At 49.5% G+C, this 21,002-nt stretch overlaps 1 protein-coding gene across 13 annotated transcripts in view; it reads left to right on the forward strand.

The window, feature by feature from the left end:
* The window catches only part of CNOT1 (CCR4-NOT transcription complex subunit 1), a 1,050,915-nt gene that overhangs the window by 102,717 nt on the left and 927,196 nt on the right, over positions 1–21,002 (forward strand). For all 13 annotated transcript variants that reach the window (XM_033940598.1, XM_033940586.1, XM_033940591.1 and 10 more), the window contains one exon: positions 296–403. In XM_033940598.1, coding sequence (XP_033796489.1) covers positions 296–403 — 108 coding nt within the window. The remainder of the gene's footprint in view (positions 1–295; positions 404–21,002) is intronic.

The raw sequence follows: 21,002 nt of genomic DNA on the forward strand, positions 1-21,002 counted from the left end.
GCTTTAAAAAATAAAAAGGTTTCACATTATCTCCCCTTTTTCATTTTTAATTTCGAAGCAGAGAGCTTGTTTTCATGTATGTTCTACAGCAATTGGTGCCGTAGGGTAGCCTTGTCTTTCCTATTGGGTATTGAAACTTAATGCATAATGCTTCCAACATGCCTATCTGGGGAGTTTGAGATTTGTAGAGGGACAGAGCATAGTGTTGACTTAAGGGGTTCAACCAATATAGATAGCGCTACTGTGGTTGTTTTTCTCCTCTCGCAAACCTGGCTGATAACTGTTCCTTTTACAGATTGTGAATCGGCACGGCCCTGAAGCAGACAGGCATTTATTACGCTGTCTATTCTCGCATGTGGATTTTAGTGGCGATGGTAAAAGCAGCGGTAAAGATTTCCATCAGGTAAGTTTTTGTGGGTGGTGTCTTTCCATCTAACATGAAATTGGAGTTTCCTAGTTCATTTTGTTGCTTCCCAATAAAATGGACATCGTGTACTTCTCCTTATTTCTATAGCGCTGTTACATACGCAACGCTGTACATAAATATGTAAGACAATCCCTGCTCAGTAGAACTGCTTATAATCTAGAACAATGCAAATATTGTGAAATAGTCACTCTAGTCTATAAGGTCAAAATGAAGTGACCTAAGTTTAATGCTTATCAGCTCCTAATCGAACTCTGCTCAGAGACATGAAGGCAGATGCCACCGCCTCACCACCCAATCATCGCAGTGTTCAATGTGGTTTAAGACTTAATACTGGTAGTAATTAATTAAACGTTCACAAGCCACACAGGCTATGAGTTATACATCTTATATTGAAAGCTTTAAGATGTACTGAAAATTATGAGACTTAGAACCAGTGAACTTTAAAGCTAAGTCTCATCATTTTCAGTACATCTTAAAGTTTTCAATATAAGATGTAGAACTCATAGCCTGTGTTGCTTGTGAAAGTTTAATTAATTACCACCGGTATTAAGTCTTAAACCACATTGAACACTGCGATGATTGGGTGGTGAGGCGGTGGCATCTGCCTTCATGTCTCCGAGCAGAGTTCGATTAGGAGCTGATAAGCATTAAACTTAGGTCACTTCATTTTGACTTTATAGAGTGACTATTTCACAATATTTGCATTACCCATTTTTAGTCACTCAACAGCTAAGAGTTGTTGAGTTCATTTGCCCTTTATTGTTTTTTGACTGAGTCTATAATCTAGAACAGTCATAGGACAAATAGGGGTTAGGGAATTACTCACAGAGAGAATGATAACAAGATTTCAGTGCCTTATAACTGCGTGGGAGTTGGTACTACTAGTAATAATTTCTATAGCACTACTAGATATACATAGCGCTGTATATCAAAACAGAGTGTGCTCAGAAGAGCTTAGTCTAGTCAAGACAAACTGAATAAGAAGGTGCATGATTCCTTGCCGATTGCGGGGTATAAGAAACAGTATGATATCAATACACTGCTCAGGTGGGGGAATTACAGAGAGAATAAGATATTTATGTTTTGGATATAAATTGAAAACATCTTCAAAGAAGTGGGCTTTGAATCTGAATTTGAGTTAAAAGCAGCCATGGAAAAAGTGGGCTTTTAGAGAATGACACGGGGAAAATTTGTCCCTGTCACTGCCCTATCCCCGCAAGCTCCATCCCTGCCACTGCCTTGTCCCTGCAAGCTCCATCCCCAGCAGCATCCATAGAAGCCTCAAAACAGGTATGATTTTGTATGCTTTTCTTTTTATTAACATATGAAAGGAAACAATATTCTTTACAAATTAACTATCTCAGCTTACACAAGCACAACCTGTACTTTTAATTGTCCTGGTTTTTTAATCCATGGATGAACAAATCATCCACAATCTCTGGATTCAGTCTAGCTCTCTGTTCTTCCATAGTCTTTCCAAAAATAGAAATTATCCTTTCTGAATATGTGCTGGTAGCTGGAATGCTCATGATCCCCTGTGCAGCTTTTGCTTGTTTGGTTTAGCTTTGTTGCTTATTTTTCCAGAAGATAAATAACTATCCAAACAGTAGCCTTCTGAGGAGACATTGTTACTCAGGAAACCAACGGTTGCATCCATTTTCATTCTTTTGGAGGGACCTGACCCTGGGAGCTCTTCCACAGTGATACACTCTGGGAATGTTGATCCAGATATGTTGAACTTGAGCCTTCTATTTCAACCTCTTAGTGCAACCTCCTCAAAGATTCGATTGCTTATGTTTTTGTTTTCCGGGAAGATAACCGGATTACTTTTCAAACATGGGTGTAAAAGGGAGGCAATGCTGTTATCTTAGGACAAGCAGGCAGCATATTCTCACATATGGGTGACGTCATCCATGGAGCCCAGTACAGACAGTATTAAAAGTGAACTGTCACTTTACGTTTTAGGAAACTTTGTGACTGCTCACACTGTGCATGTGTGAGTGCCTTCCCACCTGATATAGGCTCCTGGTTCTTCGTTCTCCACGGAGTGAAGATGTGTGTTTTTATCCCAGGACAAGCAGGCAGCATATTCTTGACTGATGGGTGACGGCACCGACGGAGCCCCGGTACGGACAATTTTAGAGTGATTGCACTCTAAGAACTTTAGAAAGTTCTAGCTAGGCCGCACCGCGCGTGCGCGAGTGCCTTCCCGCCCGACAGAGGCGCGCGGTCCCCAGTTTTCTTAATTCCGCGGAGCTAAGAAGACGCGTGTCTCCAACGGCTGTTGGAAGTTTTTTTCTATTTCACTTGCCTTCCCGCTCGCGCGTAATTTTCTCTTCATATTTTATTTCTTTCCTTTTTTTTTACCTTTTGTGTAAAAAAAAAAAAAAAAAATTCTTATTTTTCCTTTTTTTGTCGAATCTGACCCGGCGGGGCCTGTTGGCACCATCGAAGCCTCGGGCTTCGATTTTGCTACAGCAGTATTTCCCTTCATGCCCCCGTCACCGGGTTTCAAAAAGTGTCAGCGGTGTGCACGCCCTATCTCCCTTTCCGACCCACACAAGTGGTGCCTCCAGTGTCTGGGTCCGGACCATAGGGCTGAAACCTGCACCCGCTGTAGTTCTTTACAAAAAAGAACTTTAAAAAATAGACAAATTCAGCAGCGGATCCTTTTCGGTACCGCTATGGAAGTTGCACCGGTATCGACGTCGACGACTTCCTCCAAATCGACTCCGACTACCTCGGCACCGCCAGATCCATCGTCGGTGTCGACTCCTGTAGGTAAGCCGGCTAAGAAGCCTTCCCCTACTGTTCTAGGCCAGCCAGTCGAGCATGCAGTGAGCCAAGTCCTGCAGACTGAGCGCCGGCCCCGTAAACGCTCCGCTCCCATTGAAGTCTCGGCCTCTTCATCGGCATCGACTTCACCCAAGCGTCGAGCGGCACCGAAGGTATCGAGCAAGAAAAAACCGGTACCGGTGCCATCGGGACCAACGTTGGATGAGCGCATTGCCTCTATCCTCCAGGTCCAGCTTAAGCAGCAACTCCAACAGTTGCTCCCGGCTCTCTTGTCTCCGAACCTTCCAGTGTCGGTACCGACTGAGCCTTCAGTGCCGTCTGTCGAACAGCCTCTGTTATTGGCATCGACTGTTTCGGCACCACAAAAATCTTTATCCATGCCTGTTCTGTCAGCAGAACCAAAACGGCGTGCTACTCCTACGGGGTCGGAACCGGTACTGTTCTCTGAACCCCGTACCGTACTACATTCCCCTGGTACCGTCTCCACTCGGTCTGGTAAATCGGTACGCAAGACTAAACATACTGATACATCGACTCCACTTTCCCAGGGCCGTTTACAATCGGTACGGGACCCTGACTTGTGGGACGATTCGGATGATCCCCTCGGTACCGAGGAGGATTACACATCTGATGAGGAGGAACCATCGGTGCAGGATACTACTGCTAAGCCAGAGCATTCCTCCTTCACAAAATTTTTAAAGGAGATGTCAGACACCCTGTCTATTCCTTTAGAGTCTGACTCTAAAAAATCCAAGGCATTTTTGGATGCCTTGGATTTTGACCAACCTCCTAAAGAGTTTTTAAAGTTACCCCTCCATGACATCTTGAGGGAAACTTTTTATAAGAATCTTGAAACTCTTTTGACAATCCCAGGAGCCCCAAGAAAACTAGAATCTCTATATAAAGTGATTCCAATCCCTGGATTTGACAAACCCCAACTTCCCCATGAATCCCTGTTGGTAGAGTCAACCCTAAAGAAGACTGCAGGAGCCAGTATGTATGCCTCTGTCCCTCCTGGTAGGGAAGGAAAGGCCATGGACAAATTTGGAAAGCGTCTTTACCAAAATGCCATGCTGGCCAACCGTTCAAGTAATTACGCTTTCCACTTCTCGTTTTACCTGAAGCACCTCATTCAACAGGTGACCTCTTTTCAAAAGTATATTCCGGACCGTAAACTTCCTGCTTTTCAGCAATGTACCTCTAGTCTTCTGCAACTCAGGAAGTTTATGGTCCGTTCTATTTATGATACTTTTGAACTGACATCTCGTGCTACGGCTATCTCTGTAGCAATGAGAAGGTTGGCATGGCTGCGGGCCTCAGAATTGGACGTAAACCATCAGGACAGGCTGGCCAATGCGCCTTGCCTAGGGGATGAGCTGTTTGGGGAGTCCATGGATACCACCACACAAAAGCTCTCCGCCCATGAAACTAGGTGGGACACCTTGTTGAAAAACAAGAAGAAACCTCCTCCTCCTCGTCCATTCAGGCAACAATCTTCATATCAAAGGAGGTTTTCTGCTCGGCCGGCCCAGCCTCATCCTCCTCAACCTCGCAAACATGCTTCAGCAGCAGCAACAGGCTCGTCAACAACAGCAGCCTACTGTCAAACCGGCTACTCAACCTAAGTCGACACAGCCCTTTTGACTCCTTTCTCCAGAACATTGCCAGTCTTCCTCCCTCATGTCCTCTACCTCAGCCCATAGGAGGTCGACTACAAGTTTTTCTATCTCGCTGGGAAGCAATCACCTCCGACCAGTGGGTACTTGCTATCATCGCCCACGGCTACTCTCTAAACTTTCAGACTCCTCCACCATTAAGTCTGCCAAAAGAGTCTGCTTCCAACAAGGCTCAATCCCTCCTCCTCGCTCAGGAGGTTCAATCCCTCCTTCTTCTCAATGCCATCGAACCAGTTCCTCTGGACCAGCAAGGCCTGGGATTTTACTCCCGGTACTTTCTTGTACCCAAAAAGACCGGAGATCTCAGACCAATATTAGATCTCAGGGATCTCAACAAATGTCTGGTCAAGGAGAAGTTCAAGATGTTATCTCTTGCCACCCTATACCCTCTTCTCTCTCAGGAAGACTGGCTATGTTCCCTCGATCTCAAGGAGGCATATACTCACGTTCCAATTCATCTGATGTCCAGACAATATCTTCGCTTTCTTGTCAACCAACATCATTACCAATACAAGGTGCTACCCTTCGGCCTAGCCTCCTCGCCCAGGTTATTCACCAAATGTCTGATTGTGGTCGCAGCTTATCTCCGCTCCCACAACTTTCAAGTCTTCCCTTACCTGGACGACTGGCTCATCAAGGCTCCTTCTCCTCAGTCCGTTCACAAAGCCACGGATCAGACCATTTACTTCCTTCGACTGTTGGGGTTCGAAATCAATCTACCCAAGTCGCACCTCATTCCAACTCAGCGACTTCAATTCATTGGAGCCATTCTGGATACTGTTCAGATGAGGGCTTTTCTTCCTCCAAACCGCCTTCACACCATCCTTCATCTCTGTCAGCAGGTGTTCCAGCAACCTTCCATCTCTGCGAATCACATGATGGTGCTCTTGGGACACATGGCCTCCACAGTACATGTCACTCCCTTCGCACGTCTCCACCTGTGTACTCCTCAATGGACCCTAGCGACTCAGTGGTCACAAGCGACGGATCCTTGTTCACGACACATATCTGTGACCTCGTCTCTTCGACAGTCGCTTCTTTGGTGGTTGAAATCATCAAATCTGTCCAGAGGTCTACTGTTCCATCTACCTCCTCATCAACTGGTCATCACCACGGATTCCTCCCCCTATGCATGGGGAGCTCACTTGAACGAGTTCCAAACTCAGGGATTTTGGACCACCTAGGAAAAGAAACACCACATCAATTTCCTGGAACTCAGAGCGATGTTTTACGCCCTCAAAGCTTTCCAACATCTCCTTTTTCCTCAAGTTCTTCTCATTTGCACAGACAACCAGGTTGCAATGTACTACATCAACAAACAGGGAGGGACGGGATCCCGTCCCTTATGTCAGGAAGCTCAAAGGATTTGGACCTGGGCGACTGCTCGTCACCTATTCCTGAAGGCAGTCTACATCCAGGGGGAACAGAATTGCTTAGCAGACAATCTCAGCAGAATCCTTCAACCTCACGAATGGACTCTCGACCCCTCGACTCTCCAGTTCATTTTCTCTCAATGGGGCACTCCTCAAGTGGATCTTTTTGCAGCTCCCCACAACCATCAACTGCCCCTGTTTTGCTCCAGACTTTACTCTCCTCACCGTCTGGAACCCGATGCATTTTTCCTGGATTGGACCAATCTCTTCCTTTATGCATTCCCTCCTCTTCCGCTCATGCTGCGCACCTTATTCAAGCTCAAGAGGGAACAAGCCACCATGATTCTCATCGCTCCACGGTGGCCCAGACAGCATTGGTTTTCCCTTCTACTTCAACTCAGTTCCAGGGAACCCATACCTCTTCCTCTGTTTCCTTCACTGCTTACACAGCATCAGCAAACACTGCTTCATCCCAACTTACAGTCTCTGCACCTGACAGCTTGGTATCTCTCGGGCTGACTTCGGCTCACGCTCTCCTTTCTCAGCCTGTCCGTTCTATTATTGCTGCCTCCAGGAAACCGTCTACTCTTCAATGTTACCAACAAAAGTGGTCTCGGTTTTCTTCCTGGTGCCTGTTACATCACCATAATCCCATGTCTACAGCAGTGGGACTGGTTTTGGACTATCTGTTGTCCTTATCTGACTCTGGTCTTAAATCCTCTTCGATAAGGGTCCACCTTAGTGCTATTGCAGCTTTTCATGAGCCGATTCATGGAAAACCCCTCTCAGCTCATCCCTTAGTTTCAAGGTTCATGAAGGGCCTTTTCAATGTGAAGCCACCTCTTAAGGCTCCTCCTGTTGTATGGGATCTTAATGTGGTTCTTTCTGCGTTAATGAAGCCTCCTTTCGAGCCTTTGGCCACAACGCATTTTAAATTTCTAACTTGGAAAGTGGTCTTTCTTATAGCTCTCACTTCTGCCAGGAGGGTCAGTGAGCTCCATGCACTGGTGGCTGATCCACCTTTCACTGTTTTTCACCATGATAAGGTCGTTCTCCGTACACATCCAAAATTCCTTCCTAAGGTTGTGTCTGAGTTTCATCTTAACCAATCCATCGTTCTACCTGTTTTTTTCCCAAAGCCTCATTCTAATCCAGGTGAACAGGCTTTGCATACCTTGGATTGTAAACGTGCTCTGGCTTACTATCTTGATCGCACCAAACCTCACAGATCATCTGTTTTTGTCTTTTGATCCTAACAAGTTGGGTCATCCTGTATCTAAACGCACCCTGTCCAATTGGCTTGCCGCTTGCGTTTCCTTCTGTTATGCTCAGTCGGGCCTGACGCTGGAAGGTTCTGTCACAGGCCACAAGATTAGAGCTATGGCAGCGTCTGTAGCTTTCCTCCGTTCCACTCCTATTGAGGAAATCTGCAAGGCTGCTACTTGGTCCTCAGTTCATACTTTTACATCTCACTATTGTCTGGATGCATTCTCCAGATGGGATGGACACTTCGGCCAATCTGTTTTACAAAATTTGTTTTCCTAATGGCCAACCTTCCCTCCATCCCTCTTTTTTGTTAGCTTGGAGGTCACCCATCAGTCAAGAATATGCTGCCTGCTTGTCCTGGGATAAAGCACAGTTACTTACCGTAACAGGTGTTATCCAGGGACAGCAGGCAGATATTCTTGCGTCCCACCCACCTCCCCGGGTTGGCTTCTTAGCTGGCTTATCCTAACTGGGGACTGCGCGCCTCTGTCGGGCGGGAAGGCACTCGCGCACACGCGGTGCGGCCTAGCTAGAACTTTCTAAAGTTCTTAGAGTGCAATCACTCTAAAATTGTCCGTACCGGGGCTCCGTCGGTGCCGTCACCCATCAGTCAAGAATATCTGCCAGCTGTCTCTGGATAACACCTGTTACGGTAAGTAACTGTGCTTTCTGGACCATCCAGTCAGCATTGCCTTCAACCTGTATCATGTTTTTACCTGGCCTTTGGGTGTTTTTTTCATTTAAATTAAAAAAAAAATCTTTTTCCTAACACTGAAGCTGTTCTGCCTTCGTTTATTTTTCAGTGATTTTTTTCCTCTTCAAAATTTTAATCGCGTTTGATCTTGCCTCTGCAATTTTCCCATCCATGTTGAAACAGTTGACAGACTTTAAAAAGTGCTGTCTGTGCCAGCGGCCTATTTTCATCATTGACCCACATAGTTGGCGTTTGCAGTATTTAGGCCCTGTGCATTTTGTTAATTCCTGCCTGTGCTGTTCCATCTTGCAGAAATGCTTACTGAAAGCTCGTTGCATTCAACAAGAGAAGCTCTTTGGTTCAGCTATGGACACTGGAAAAAATTCTCAGTCTGCGGTACCAGCATCAACATCGGCATTGGATGAGATTCCAACATTGGGGAAGCCAGCTAAGAAGCCATCTTCTTCCCAACCAGTGACACAGGTCTCTACAGCATTGAATCCCTCAATGCAAACCAAAAGGCAACACCACTGCTCTCATCTCTGCAGGTTGTCTCCTTCAGGAAGTGTATCCTCGTTCAGGTCACTCACCCCTAGACAGCTTGTCACACCGATGGTACTGGCTGTTGAGCCAAGGGTACTGGTGCAGCTCTTCAAAGAGCAATTCAAAGAGTTATTCAAGAGGGAGATTGGTGACATGTTTAAGTTACATGCAACACCGGTGTTAACATAGACTCCCTATGTACCGGCTCAGCCTAAGCATAGCACTTTGAGGCTGCAGGGTACCGTTTCAGGATCTCCATTGGGGTATCAGTCTTAAGTCTCTTATCTACCAGTAGACGACGCTCGCCATCGAGACATCAATCCTCAACATCACAGCGATGCTCCCCATTAAAACATCATTGCTCTACATTGAGGCATCGATGTACTCTTTCGATTCATCAACGCTCTTCATCAGCTAGATGCTCTGCATTGAGACTGCATGTTTCTGGGGAGAAGAGCATCCTGTAGCTCTTCTTATCCCAGGACAAGCATGCAGGTATTCTCACTAATGGGTGATGTGATCCAACGGAGCCCTGATGCGGATGCCTCACAAGCAGTCTTGCTTGAAGAAACTCGAAGTTTCGAGTCGCCCGCACCGCGCATGCGCGAGTGCCTTCCTGCCCATCGCAGGGCGCATCTCCTCAGTTCTTACTTTTCCGCGGAGCCGAGAAGTCCATCTTCGACTCTCTGCGTGAAGTGCTTTCACTTTGCCTTCTTTAGGTCTGCGGTTTTGGGTTATTTTTCTCATAATCGCTGATTTTTGTCGTTCTTTTCTTGTTTAAAAAAAAAAAAAATTTCTTCCGTCCGTTCGACCGGGCAGGCCATGTGAACGCAGCTCCGCGGCTTCGATCTTGCGGTGGAGCATTTTCGGCCTATGTCCCGGCCTGCGACTGGTTTTAAAAAGTGTTCCAAGTGCCAGCGTGCGATTTCCCTAATGGACCCTCATCGACGCTGTCTTCGGTGTCTTGGGCCTCAGCACCTCCCAAAATCGTGCCGGCCTTGCTCAACACTTACTTCCCGTGCTTTGAAGCGTCGTTGCATCTTGTGGGAGCAGCTCTTCAGCATGGAGTCATTGATGGAGCTTTCATCATCGAAGGGCGCTTTGCCATCGACCTCACCCAAGGTTCTCCAGGCTTCCACATCTTCTACTCCAAGCCTCCTCAAACCTGCCTCGTTTGTACTGGCTGTTTTTGACGCAGGCTGCGGTGCCTTCCTCTGTCTCTTCAGGTCAGATAGCGTAGCAGCCCATTTCCTCGGTGGTGCTTAAAGTGCCCAAGGCTTCCAAGTCCAAGCATTCTCATACTGCCTTGAGGGAGCATGAAGCCTATGCAAGTGGTCCCGTTGGAGACACGGATCCATCCTTGCCGGCTTCGTTCCAGACCTTATTGGAGAAGCAATTCATTCAGCTCTTTACCACAATGGGGCCGAAGCTTCTCTCTCAAATCCAGCCTGGGCATGCGGAGGTCTCCTGCGAGGTTGAGCCGCCTCCTGAGCCTCAGCCGTACGCACACTCTACAGGGAGCAGAGTCTCTGCGAGTGTCTGGCTCTGTCTCTTCAGGTCAGATAGCATAGCAGCTCTTTTCCCCGGTGGTGCTTAAAGTGCCCAAGGCTTCCAAGTCCAAGCACTCTCACACTGCCTTGAGGGAGTACGAAGCCCGTGCAGGTGGTCCCGTTGGAGACGCGGATCCATCCTTGCCGGCTTCGTTCCAGACCTTATTGGAGAAGCAATTCATTCAGCTCTTTACCACAATGGGGCTGAAGCTTCTCTCTCAAATCCATCCTGGGCATGCGGAGGTCTCCTGCGAGGTCGAGCCGCCTCCTGAGTCTGAGCCGTACGCACACTCTCTACAGGGAGCAGAGTCTCTGCGAGTGTCTGGTCTGGCATCGATGCATGCATCGCAAGGAGCAGAGTTTTTTCGAGTGCCTCGAGGTTCTTCAACCCAACCACTGGTGCTTCGTTCCACAGCCTCCAGCCCCATCCATTCTCTGGGGGCTTCGACGAGGACCCACTCTCCTCGAGTGTCGAGGCCTGCTTCGAGGCACAGCTCGCATCATCACTCGAGGCATTCTTCGAAACATTCATCCAGGCATGCCTCGCCTAATCGGAAGCAGCCTTTTCTTCAGTATTCCCCACCGTCCACCTTGACCCTTCCACTTCCGGATCTCGAGGACCCAGCGGGGCCTTTTTCTCCATCCAGATCCCCGTCTTCATTGGATCAAGTTGCCTCGACGTCCTCGAGTCCCTCTTGAGGCCAGGCTTTGGCAGACAGCTGTCTTTTTCTTCTTTTCTACGTCAGATGGCAGCCGATTTGGATATTCAGCTGGACACTGGGTCCAAATTTTCTAAGGAGTATCTCGACACTATGCATCTCCCTCAACCTTCTGCGGAATCCCTCAAGCTTCCTCTCCAAAGCTTTTGGATCTGACTTTTGTCCACTGTCTGGAAACATCTTATTCCATTTCAGCTGTTCCAGGGAAATTGGATTCCAGATATAGGACTGTCCATCACAAGGGGTTTGACAGTGCCCAATTGTCTCATCAATCCTTTCTGGTGGAATCTTCTTTGAAGCGTTCTCACCCTTCTCAAGTCTATGCCACTGTTCCTCCGGACAGAGAGGGCAAGACGATGGACAGATTTGGTCGTCGCATCTACCAGAACTCCATGATGACCTCCAGAGTTCTCAACTACAACTTTCATTTCATCACTTATTTTGAGTTTTTTCTGTCCATCCTTCACAAGTTCATGCCCTATTTGGATTCTCGGGCGCACTTTGAGTACCAGGAAGTCCTGGCATCATTGTTCCAGCTTCGACTGCAACTTCTTCAGTCCTCCTATGATGCCTTTGAACTGTCTGCTCGGGCTACTGCTTGATTGGTGGCCATGCGACACCTGGCGTGGCTCCATACTATCGACATGGACCCAAATCTGCAGGACCGGCTGACTAATGTCCCTTGTGTTAGCACTGACCTCTTTGAGTCTATTGAGGCTGCCACCAAGAAGCTTTCGAACCACGAGAAATCCTTTCAATCTATTCTCCGTCCGAAGCCGAAGCCAGCTCATCCTCTGATTTACCAATGGCGTTTTCCACCAAAACAAGCTCCTGCCATCCATCAGCCTGTCAAGAGGCAGCATCCTCAGAAGCAACAGAAGCCTCAGACACCTGCTGTGCCCAAGGCTCCTCAGCCTTTTTGACTGTCTTATTCAAAGCATAACCTCAGTCGTTCTGCCTTTTTCCATTTTTCCCCCTATTGGAGGTCATCTCCATCATTTTTTCCACCGATGGACGACTATTACCACCGACCTCTGGGTCTTTCCATCGTCAAGGAGGGATACTCTCTTCAGTTCCATCAAGTTCCTCCGGAACATCCTCCAAGAGAGTATCCTTCCAACTCGACCCAGACCGCCCTTCTTCTTCAGGAAGCTCAAGCTTTGCTTCAACTTCGAGCTATCGAGCCCATTCCTTTGGCTCAACAGAACAAGGGTTTTTACTCCCGGTACTTCCTTGTTCCAAAGAAGACGGGCGATCTGCGTCCTATTTTGGATCTCAGGATGCTCAACAAATTTCTAGTCAGAGAAAAGTTTTGCATGTTGACCCTGGCTTCCCTGTATCCCCTCCTCGAGCAGAATGACTGGTTATGCTCTCTGGATCTCAAGGAGGCCTACACACATATTCCCATTCATCCGGCCTCCCGTCCGTACCTCAGATTTCGTGTGGGGAATCTTCACTTTCAATACAGAGTGCTCCCTTTCGGCCTGGCCTCGTCACCCAGAGTCTTCATCAAGTGTCTGGTGGTGGTGGCCGCTGCGCTCAGGAACCATGGTCTGCAGGTGTTTCCTTACCTGGACGATTGGCTTATCAAGGATTCCACGTCTCAGGGAGTCGTCCTAGCGACCCAACGAACTATCTGGTTCCTGCAGAGTCTGGGGTTCGAAATCAACTTTCCGAAATCCCGTCTCCAATCTTCTCAGACTCTTCCATTCATCGGAGCTGTTCTGAACACAGTCCAACTCAGAGCGTTCCTTCCTCAACAACGTCTGGAAGCTCTTCTCCGTCTTTGTCATTTGGTCTCCTCTCGCCCATCCATCTCGGCGAGACACATGATGGTTCTTCTGGGTCACATGGCTTCTACAGTACACGTGACTCCTTTTGCCAGACTTCACCTCAGAATTCCTCAATGGACTGTGACCTCTCATTGGACGCATCCAGGTCACACCTGCTCTGACACAGTCTCTTCGCTGGTGGATGCTCTCTTCCAATCTATCCAGAGGCTTACTTTTTCACACTCCCACTCATCAGAAGGTTCTCACGACCGATTCTTCAACTTACGCTTGGGCTCATCTAGATGGTCTCCGTACTCAAGGCTATTGGACCAGTACGGATCATCAGTATCACATCAATCTCCTGGAACTCAGGGCGATCTTCAATGCTCTCAATGCTTTTCAGCATCTATTTCACGACTGTGTGGTCCTCATTCGCACGGACAATCAGGTCGCCATGTATTATGTCAACAAGCAGGGTGGCACGGGATCTGCCTCCCTCTGTCAGGAAGCTCTGAAAGTTTGGGATTGGGCAATTCGCCACAACACCTTCCTCAAAGCTGTCTACTTTCAGGGGGCGGATAATGCCTTGGCGGACAACTTGAGTCGTCTTCTACAGCCTCACGAATGGACTCTCCATTCCATGCCCCTTCATCACATCTTGTCTCAATGGGGAACGCCTCAGATAGACCTCTTTGCAGCTCCCCACAACTACAAACTGCCTCAGTTCTGCTCCAGGATATACACTCCTCATCGCCTCGAGGCAGATGCTTTTCTTCTGGACTGGACGAATCTCTTTCTATATGCGTTTCCTCTCATTCAAAAGACGCTGATCAAGCTGAAGTCCAACCATGCCACCATGATTCTGGTTGCTCCTCGGTGGCCCAGACAACCCTGGTACTCCCTCCTTCTTCAACTCAGCAGCAGGGAGCCATACCTTCAACCAGTTTTTCCCTCTCTGCTTAAGCAGCATCAGGGATCTCTGCTTCATCCCAACCTGCAGTCTTTCCACCTGACAGCTTGGTTCCTCTCAACATAGCTCCTCTACAGTTTTCTCAATCTGTGAGGGATGTCTTGGAAGCTTCACGGAAGCCTACCACTAGACAATGCTATCACCAAAAATGGACTAGATTTTCGGCTTGTTTTTTTTTCTCATCAGGAGTCTCAACTTTCCTCCTTATCTTCAATTTTGGACTATCTGTTGCACCTTTCTCAGTCTGGTCTCAAGTCTACCTCAATCCGAGTCCACCTTAGTGCAATTGCTGCTTTCCATCAGTCTACTGAAGGGAAACCTCTCTCTGCTCATCCTCTGGTTTCCAGATTCATGAAAGGACTTTTCAGTGTCAAACCTCCTCCAGTGGTTTGGGTCCTCAATGTTGTCCTTTCTCAAGTCATGAAGCCTCCATTTGAACCAATTGTTATCCCAGGACAAGCAGGCAGGTATTCTCACTAGTGGGTGATGTCATCAGACAGAGCCCCGGTACGGACGTCTCACAAGCACGTGTTGCTTGTAGAAACTTAAAGTTTCTAGATGCCCGCACCGCGCATGCGCCGGTGCCTTCCTACCCGGAGATCCGGGCGTGTCTCCTCAGTTCTTTCTTTTCCGCGGAGCTGAGAAGTTCAACTTCATCATGCGCTAGCTGAATTCAGTTAAATTTGCCTTCCTTGTCCGCGTTTTCGCTTTCTTTTAATTACAGTTAACAGTACTTTTCTTTTTCAAAAAAAAAAAAAAAAAAAAGAAGATTATTTCCTCCGGCGGGTCGAACGGGCCGGCCACGTGGCTCAGGCCCACTGGCTTCGACCTCGCGGCGGAGATTTTCCGGCCTATGTCCCGGCCAATCACCGGGTTTAAAAAGTGCAGCAAGTGCCAACGCGCGATTTCACTCACGGACCCTCACTGGCGCTGTTTGCAGTGTTTGGGCCCTGACCACATCCCGAAATCGTGCAAGCCTTGCTCTACCCTTACGGCACGCTCATTCAAGCGGCGTTGCCTATTGTGGGAATCGATGTTCAAGATGGACGCAGCTAAGGATCCCTCAGCCTCCACTTCATCTGATACCTCCCCGGTTCGGGCGAAACCGGCATCGACCCCTCCTGCATCGAGTGTGGTGAAACCGGCATCGCTCACCCCGACACCATCCACGAGCTCGACGTCGGTGCCTGCCCCGGTCTCCTCGGTTCAGGTACCTCTTCCTTCCACAGTGCCACCAATGGTCATCAAAGTGCCGAAAGCTACTAAGCAGAAGCACTCGGCCTCGAAGGAGCGCGATGTCCATGCAGGAGGACCCCCTTTCGGTGCGGATCCCTTCTTATCGGCTTCGCTACGGTCCGTGCTGGAAGCTCAATTCGTTGAGCTCATGCAGACCATCGGACCCGGGCTCATCGCTGCCATACAGGGTGACCTCCCGGTACCGGTCCAAAGGGGCGGTCCGCCCCTCCCCCTCCCCCACACCGTTCGACCTCGACAACCGACGAGGACGAACGGGGGAGGGCGGCGATGCCCACGCGGCAAGCCTCGCTTACCGATATGCCGCCGTTAGAACCCATTACGCCTCCGCGCCAACATGGGACCAGACCTCCGATCGATAGTCGAAGCCCTGGGCATAGTCAGGAAGAGTTCTTCCGTACTCCTTACCAGACTTGGGTAGCATCGCAAGAACCCGCATCGCAAAACCAGTTGCGATCCACCGCTTCCAGCCCTATCCACCACTTGGGGGCCTCGGGAGACCATGCGATGCACAGACGATCCCGATCCCCGTCCCGCCACCGAGACGGGCACCGATCGAGGCACTCATCCTGGCACTCCTCACGCCATTCGGAGGTGTCACCGCAGAAAAAACTGCAACGTAGGGGATACTCCTCATCAGAGGTGTCCCCTCCGGGGGGCCCGGAGTACGAGGAGACATCGGTGCCCGATTCTCCTTGCCACTCCCCCATGTCCACGGACCTGGAGGCCTCCTCCTCCTCCAGCCCGTCCCACAGACCGACGCTGGCGGAACAATTGTCCTTCTCATCATTCCTCCGACAAATGGCGGATGATCTGGATGTGACCCTTGACACGGGCTCCCGATACTCCAAAGAGTATCTGGACACCATGCATTTACCTAACCCTCCAACGGAGTCGCTTTGGCTCCCCTTGCATAAATTACTGGACCAGACCTTCATGCAGTGCTTCGAAACACCGTATTCCATACCGGCGATCCCCAGCAAACTCGATGCTCGATACCGCATCGTGCACCATAAAGGGTTCGAGGGCCCTCAACTCTCCCACCAATCCCTACTGGTCGAGTCCTCCCTTAAACGCTCTCATCCCTCCCAGGTCTACGCCTCTGTACCGCCGGGCCGAGAGGGGAGAACGATGGACAAATTTGGTAGAAAATTCTACCAAAACTCCATGATGGCGTCACGGGTGCTAAACTACAATTTCTTTTTCTCTTCCTATCTGGAGTTCTTCTTGCCGGTACTCCGCAAGTTCACTCCGTTCATAGACAACCAAGCTCGATTCGAGTTCGAGGAAGTGGTAGCCTCCCTCTCCCAATTACGCCTCCAGCTGATGCAATCCTCCTTCGATGCATTTGAACTCTCGGCACGCGCCGCCGCAAGCGCGGTAGCTATGCGTCGCCTGGCATGGCTCCGTACAATCGATATGGATCCCAACCTGCAGGACAGACTCGCCAACGTACCATGTGCTGGAGCTGACCTGTTCGATGAGTCTATCGAAACTGTTACCAAGAAGCTGTCGGATCATGAAAAATCTTTTCAATCCATCCTGCGGCCCAAACCCAAACCTCAACAGTCCCGACCTTCCAGGCCACCCCTGATTTACCAGCGGCGTTACATGCCCAGACAAACGCCTGCTGCGAGACAGCCTGCGAAGAGACAACCTCCCCAGAAGTCTCAGCAAAAACCTCAGCCACCGGCTGTACCTAAGGCTCCCCAGCCCTTTTGACGCCCCTCCCGGGAGCATAACCTCGGCCTCTCCCATAGGGGGCCGCCTCCATCTTTTTTACCATCGATGGGAGGCCATAACCACGGACCTATGGGTCCTCACCATCATAAGAGAAGGATACTCTCTTCAATTCCACCGGGTCCCCCCGGACCATCCTCCAAGAGAGTATCCTTCAAGCTCGACGCAGACCGCCCTTCTTCTTCAGGAAGTCCAAACCTTACTTCAGCTTCGGGCTGTCGAGCCGGTCCCGTCAGACCAATTGAACCGAGGGTTTTACTCCCGGTACTTCCTCGTCCCGAAGAAAACGGGCGACCTGCGACCCATTTTAGACCTTCGGGCCCTCAACAAGTTCCTGGTCAAAGAGAAGTTTCGCATGTTGACTTTGGCTTCTCTATACCCCCTCCTCGAGCAGAACGACTGGTTATGCTCCCTGGATCTCAAGGAGGCCTACACTCACATCCCCATTCACCCGGCCTCCCGAAAGTTCCTCAGATTTCGGGTGGGAAATCTGCACCTACAGTATCGAGTGCTACCATTCGGCCTATCTTCGTCCCCCAGAGTCTTCACAAAGTGCCTGGTGGTAGTGGCCGCAGCACTCCGGGACAGGGGTCTACAGGTGTTCCCATACCTCGACGACTGGCTCATCAAGGCCCCGTCAGCCCCAGAGGTCACTTCGGCGGCCTTGGCTACAACCTACTTCCTCCAGAATTTGGGCTTCGAGATCAACTTCTCCAAGTCTCATCTACAACCCACCCAGTCCCTCCCCTTCATCGGAGCGGTCCTGGACACCACCCGACTCCGAGCATTCCTGCCTCTACAACGCATGGAGTCTCTTCTTCATCTCTGCCAGTCGGTGTCTACTCGCCAAACCCTACCGGCGAGACAACTGATGGTGCTCCTGGGCCATATGGCCTCCACAGTACATGTGACACCCTTTGCCAGACTCCACCTCAGGATCCCCCAGTGGACCCTGGCATCACAGTGGAATCAGACGTCCGATCCACTATCCAAACGCATCTTAGTCACACCTGCTCTTCGGCAGTCTCTACTTTGGTGGATGACCTCTTCGAATCTATCCAGAGGTTTGCTGATGCACTCTCCCCCCCCATCAGAAAGTTCTCACAACCGATTCGTCGAATTATGCATGGGGGGCCCACCTGGAGGGTCTCCGCACCCAAGGATTCTGGACCAGTGCGGAAAGACTACACCAAATCAATCTACTGGAACTCAGAGCCATCTTCAATGCGCTCCAAGCTTTCCAACACCTACTTCACGACATGGTAATCCTCATTCGCACAGACAATCAGGCCGCCATGTATTATATCAACAAGCAAGGAGGCACGGGCTCGGCCCTCCTTTGCCAGGAAGCTCTACGAGTCTGGGACTGGGCGGTGCGCCACAACGCCCTACTCAGAGCAGTATACATCCAGGGGGAGAACAACGTCTTAGCAGACAAACTAAGCCGTCTGCTACAACCGCACGAATGGACTCCCCATTCCAGACCCCTTCACCAAATCTTCACGCAATGGGGGACGCCTCAGATAGACCTCTTTGCGGCTCCCCACAACTCCAAACTGCCTCAGTTTTGCTCCAGGATCTACACTCCTCATCGCCTCGAGGCAGATGCTTTTCTACTGAACTGGGGGAAACGATTTCTATATGCGTTCCCACCATTCCCGCTGATCCAGAAGACCCTGGTCAAGCTGAAACTCGAACGGGCCACCATGATTCTAATAGCTCCTCGGTGGCCCAGACAACCTTGGTTCTCCCTCCTACTTCAACTCAGCAGCAGGGAACCAGTACCACTTCCAGTGTTTCCTTCACTACTTACTCAACATCAAGGATCACTACTTCATCCCAACCTGCAGTCTCTCCACCTGACAGCTTGGTTCCTCTCAACGTAACCCCTCACCAATTCTCACAAGAAGTGAGGGAGGTCTTGGAAGCTTCCAGGAAGCCCGCCACTCGACAATGCTACTCCCAGAAATGGACCAGATTCTCCTCATGGTGTGTTTCTAAGTCAAAGGAACCTCAGCGAGCTTCCTTATCCTCCGTGCTGGACTATCTCCTACACCTATCTCAATCTGGGCTCAAGTCCACATCCATACGAGTCCACCTGAGCGCTATTGCGGCGTTCCACCAGCCCCTACAAGGGAAACCCCTCTCGGCCCATCCGGTGGTCGCCAGATTTATGAAAGGACTCTTCCATGTTAACCCTCCTCTCAAACCACCCCCAGTAGTTTGGGACCTCAATGTAGTCCTTTCCCACCTCATGAAGCCCCCGTTTGAACCACTCAACAGGGCCCCTCTTAAGTATCTCACCTGGAAAGTGCTTTTCCTTGTAGCCCTTACGTCCGCTCGCAGAGTCAGCGAACTCCAGGCATTGATGGCGGATCCACCATTCACAGTATTCCATCATGACAAGGTGGTCCTCCGCACTCACCCGAAATTCCTGCCTAAGGTGGTCTCCGAATTTCATCTCAACCAATCCATTGTACTTCCAGTATTCTTCCCTAAACCCCATTCTCACCACGGAGAATCGGCCCTTCACACTCTAGACTGTAAACGTGCCTTGGCTTTCTACCTGGATCGCACCAAGCCACACAGAACCACTCCTCAACTTTTTGTCTCCTTCGATCCTAACAAGTTGGGAAGACCCGTATCTAAGCGCACCATCTCTAATTGGATGGCGGCTTGTATCTCTTTCTGCTATGCCCAGGCTGGATTATCACTTCCTTGTAAGGTCACAGCCCATAAGGTCAGAGCAATGGCAGCCTCAGTAGCATTCCTCAGATCAACACCAATCGAGGAAATTTGTAAGGCTGCCACCTGGTCCTCGGTTCACACATTCACCTCACATTATTGTCTGGATACCCTCTCCAGACGGGATGGACAGTTTGGCCAAACAGTATTGAAAAATTTATTCTCTTAAGTCGCCAACTCCCCCTCCATCCCACTGAGGTTAGCTTGGAGGTCACCCACTAGTGAGAATACCTGCCTGCTTGTCCTGGGATAAAGCAATATTACTTACCGTAACAGTTGTTATCCAGGGACAGCAGGCAGCTATTCTCACGTCCCACCCACCTCCCCTGGGTTGGCTTCTCAGGCTAGCTACCTGAACTGAGGAGACACGCCCGGATCTCCGGGTAGGAAGGCACCAGCGCATGCGCGGTGCGGGCATCTAGAAACTTTAAGTTTCTACAAGCAACACGTGCTTGTGAGACGTCCGTACCGGGGCTCTGTCTGATGACATCACCCACTAGTGAGAATAGCTGCCTGCTGTCCCTGGATAACAACTGTTACGGTAAGTAACATTGCTATAAGGCTCATCTGAAGTATCTCACTTGGAAAGTGGTGTTTCTAATTGCCCTCACTACTGCTCGATGAGTCAATGAGCTACAAGCCTTAGTGTCAACACTACAGCAATGAAGTACTTGATTTTCCCAGCAACCAATGCACACCTTGACTTCAGAAAACAGGAGCAAAAGTTCTCTCATTAAAAAATAAACGAAGAATAGATGGAATGAAAGAGATGAAGCTACAGTTTGGAGTCTTAAGTGAGATTCTTTTTGCAGCACTAGTTTATCTTGCATGTTCACAGCTTTAATCTGCTGCTGAAACTCCCTGATTAATACAGATTCAATATATTCTTACGGAATGGACTGAGATAGTTAACCAAGTTAGACTATGATGATGTATTTCTTTACACCTTAGAGCAGTGTCCCACAAACCTTTTTACTTGGCACAGTAAACTCCCGGCTGCAGCTGGAGGGCACTTGGAAATGTACAGATATAGACGTGATGTCGTCATGTCAACATCTGGACATGCGTAAAGGCCCTCCTGACAGGGTCCTGAGCTGAAAGTTGGGGGGTGGTGGAGCAGGAGAGGCGCTGGCGAGGACAAGAGGTAAGGGTGTCGGCTAACTGCCTACAGGACGTGCCTCTTGCTACGAAAGGCATGTCCTGTATGAGGTCAGCTGACGCCACTGCCTCTCTTCCTCACCAATGTCTCATGGTACACCTGGAATCTTTCTGTCCTGCGGCACAGTTTGCGATGCACTGCCTTTAGAATATACTGAATTTCTGTATTAAACCCTAGGGAGTTTCAGCAGCCCTGTTAAACATGGTGGAAGTCATACCTTTTAAAAGATCTGAACTTTGGGGGGGATCAAAAACCTAGCATTTTTAACTATTGTAATACTGATCGCAGGGGAAGCTCCAAACAGCTAAACTGGCAGGG

The sequence above is a fragment of the Geotrypetes seraphini genome, chromosome 4, assembly GCF_902459505.1.
Source record: "Geotrypetes seraphini chromosome 4, aGeoSer1.1, whole genome shotgun sequence".
Taxonomy (NCBI): domain Eukaryota; kingdom Metazoa; phylum Chordata; class Amphibia; order Gymnophiona; family Dermophiidae; genus Geotrypetes; species Geotrypetes seraphini.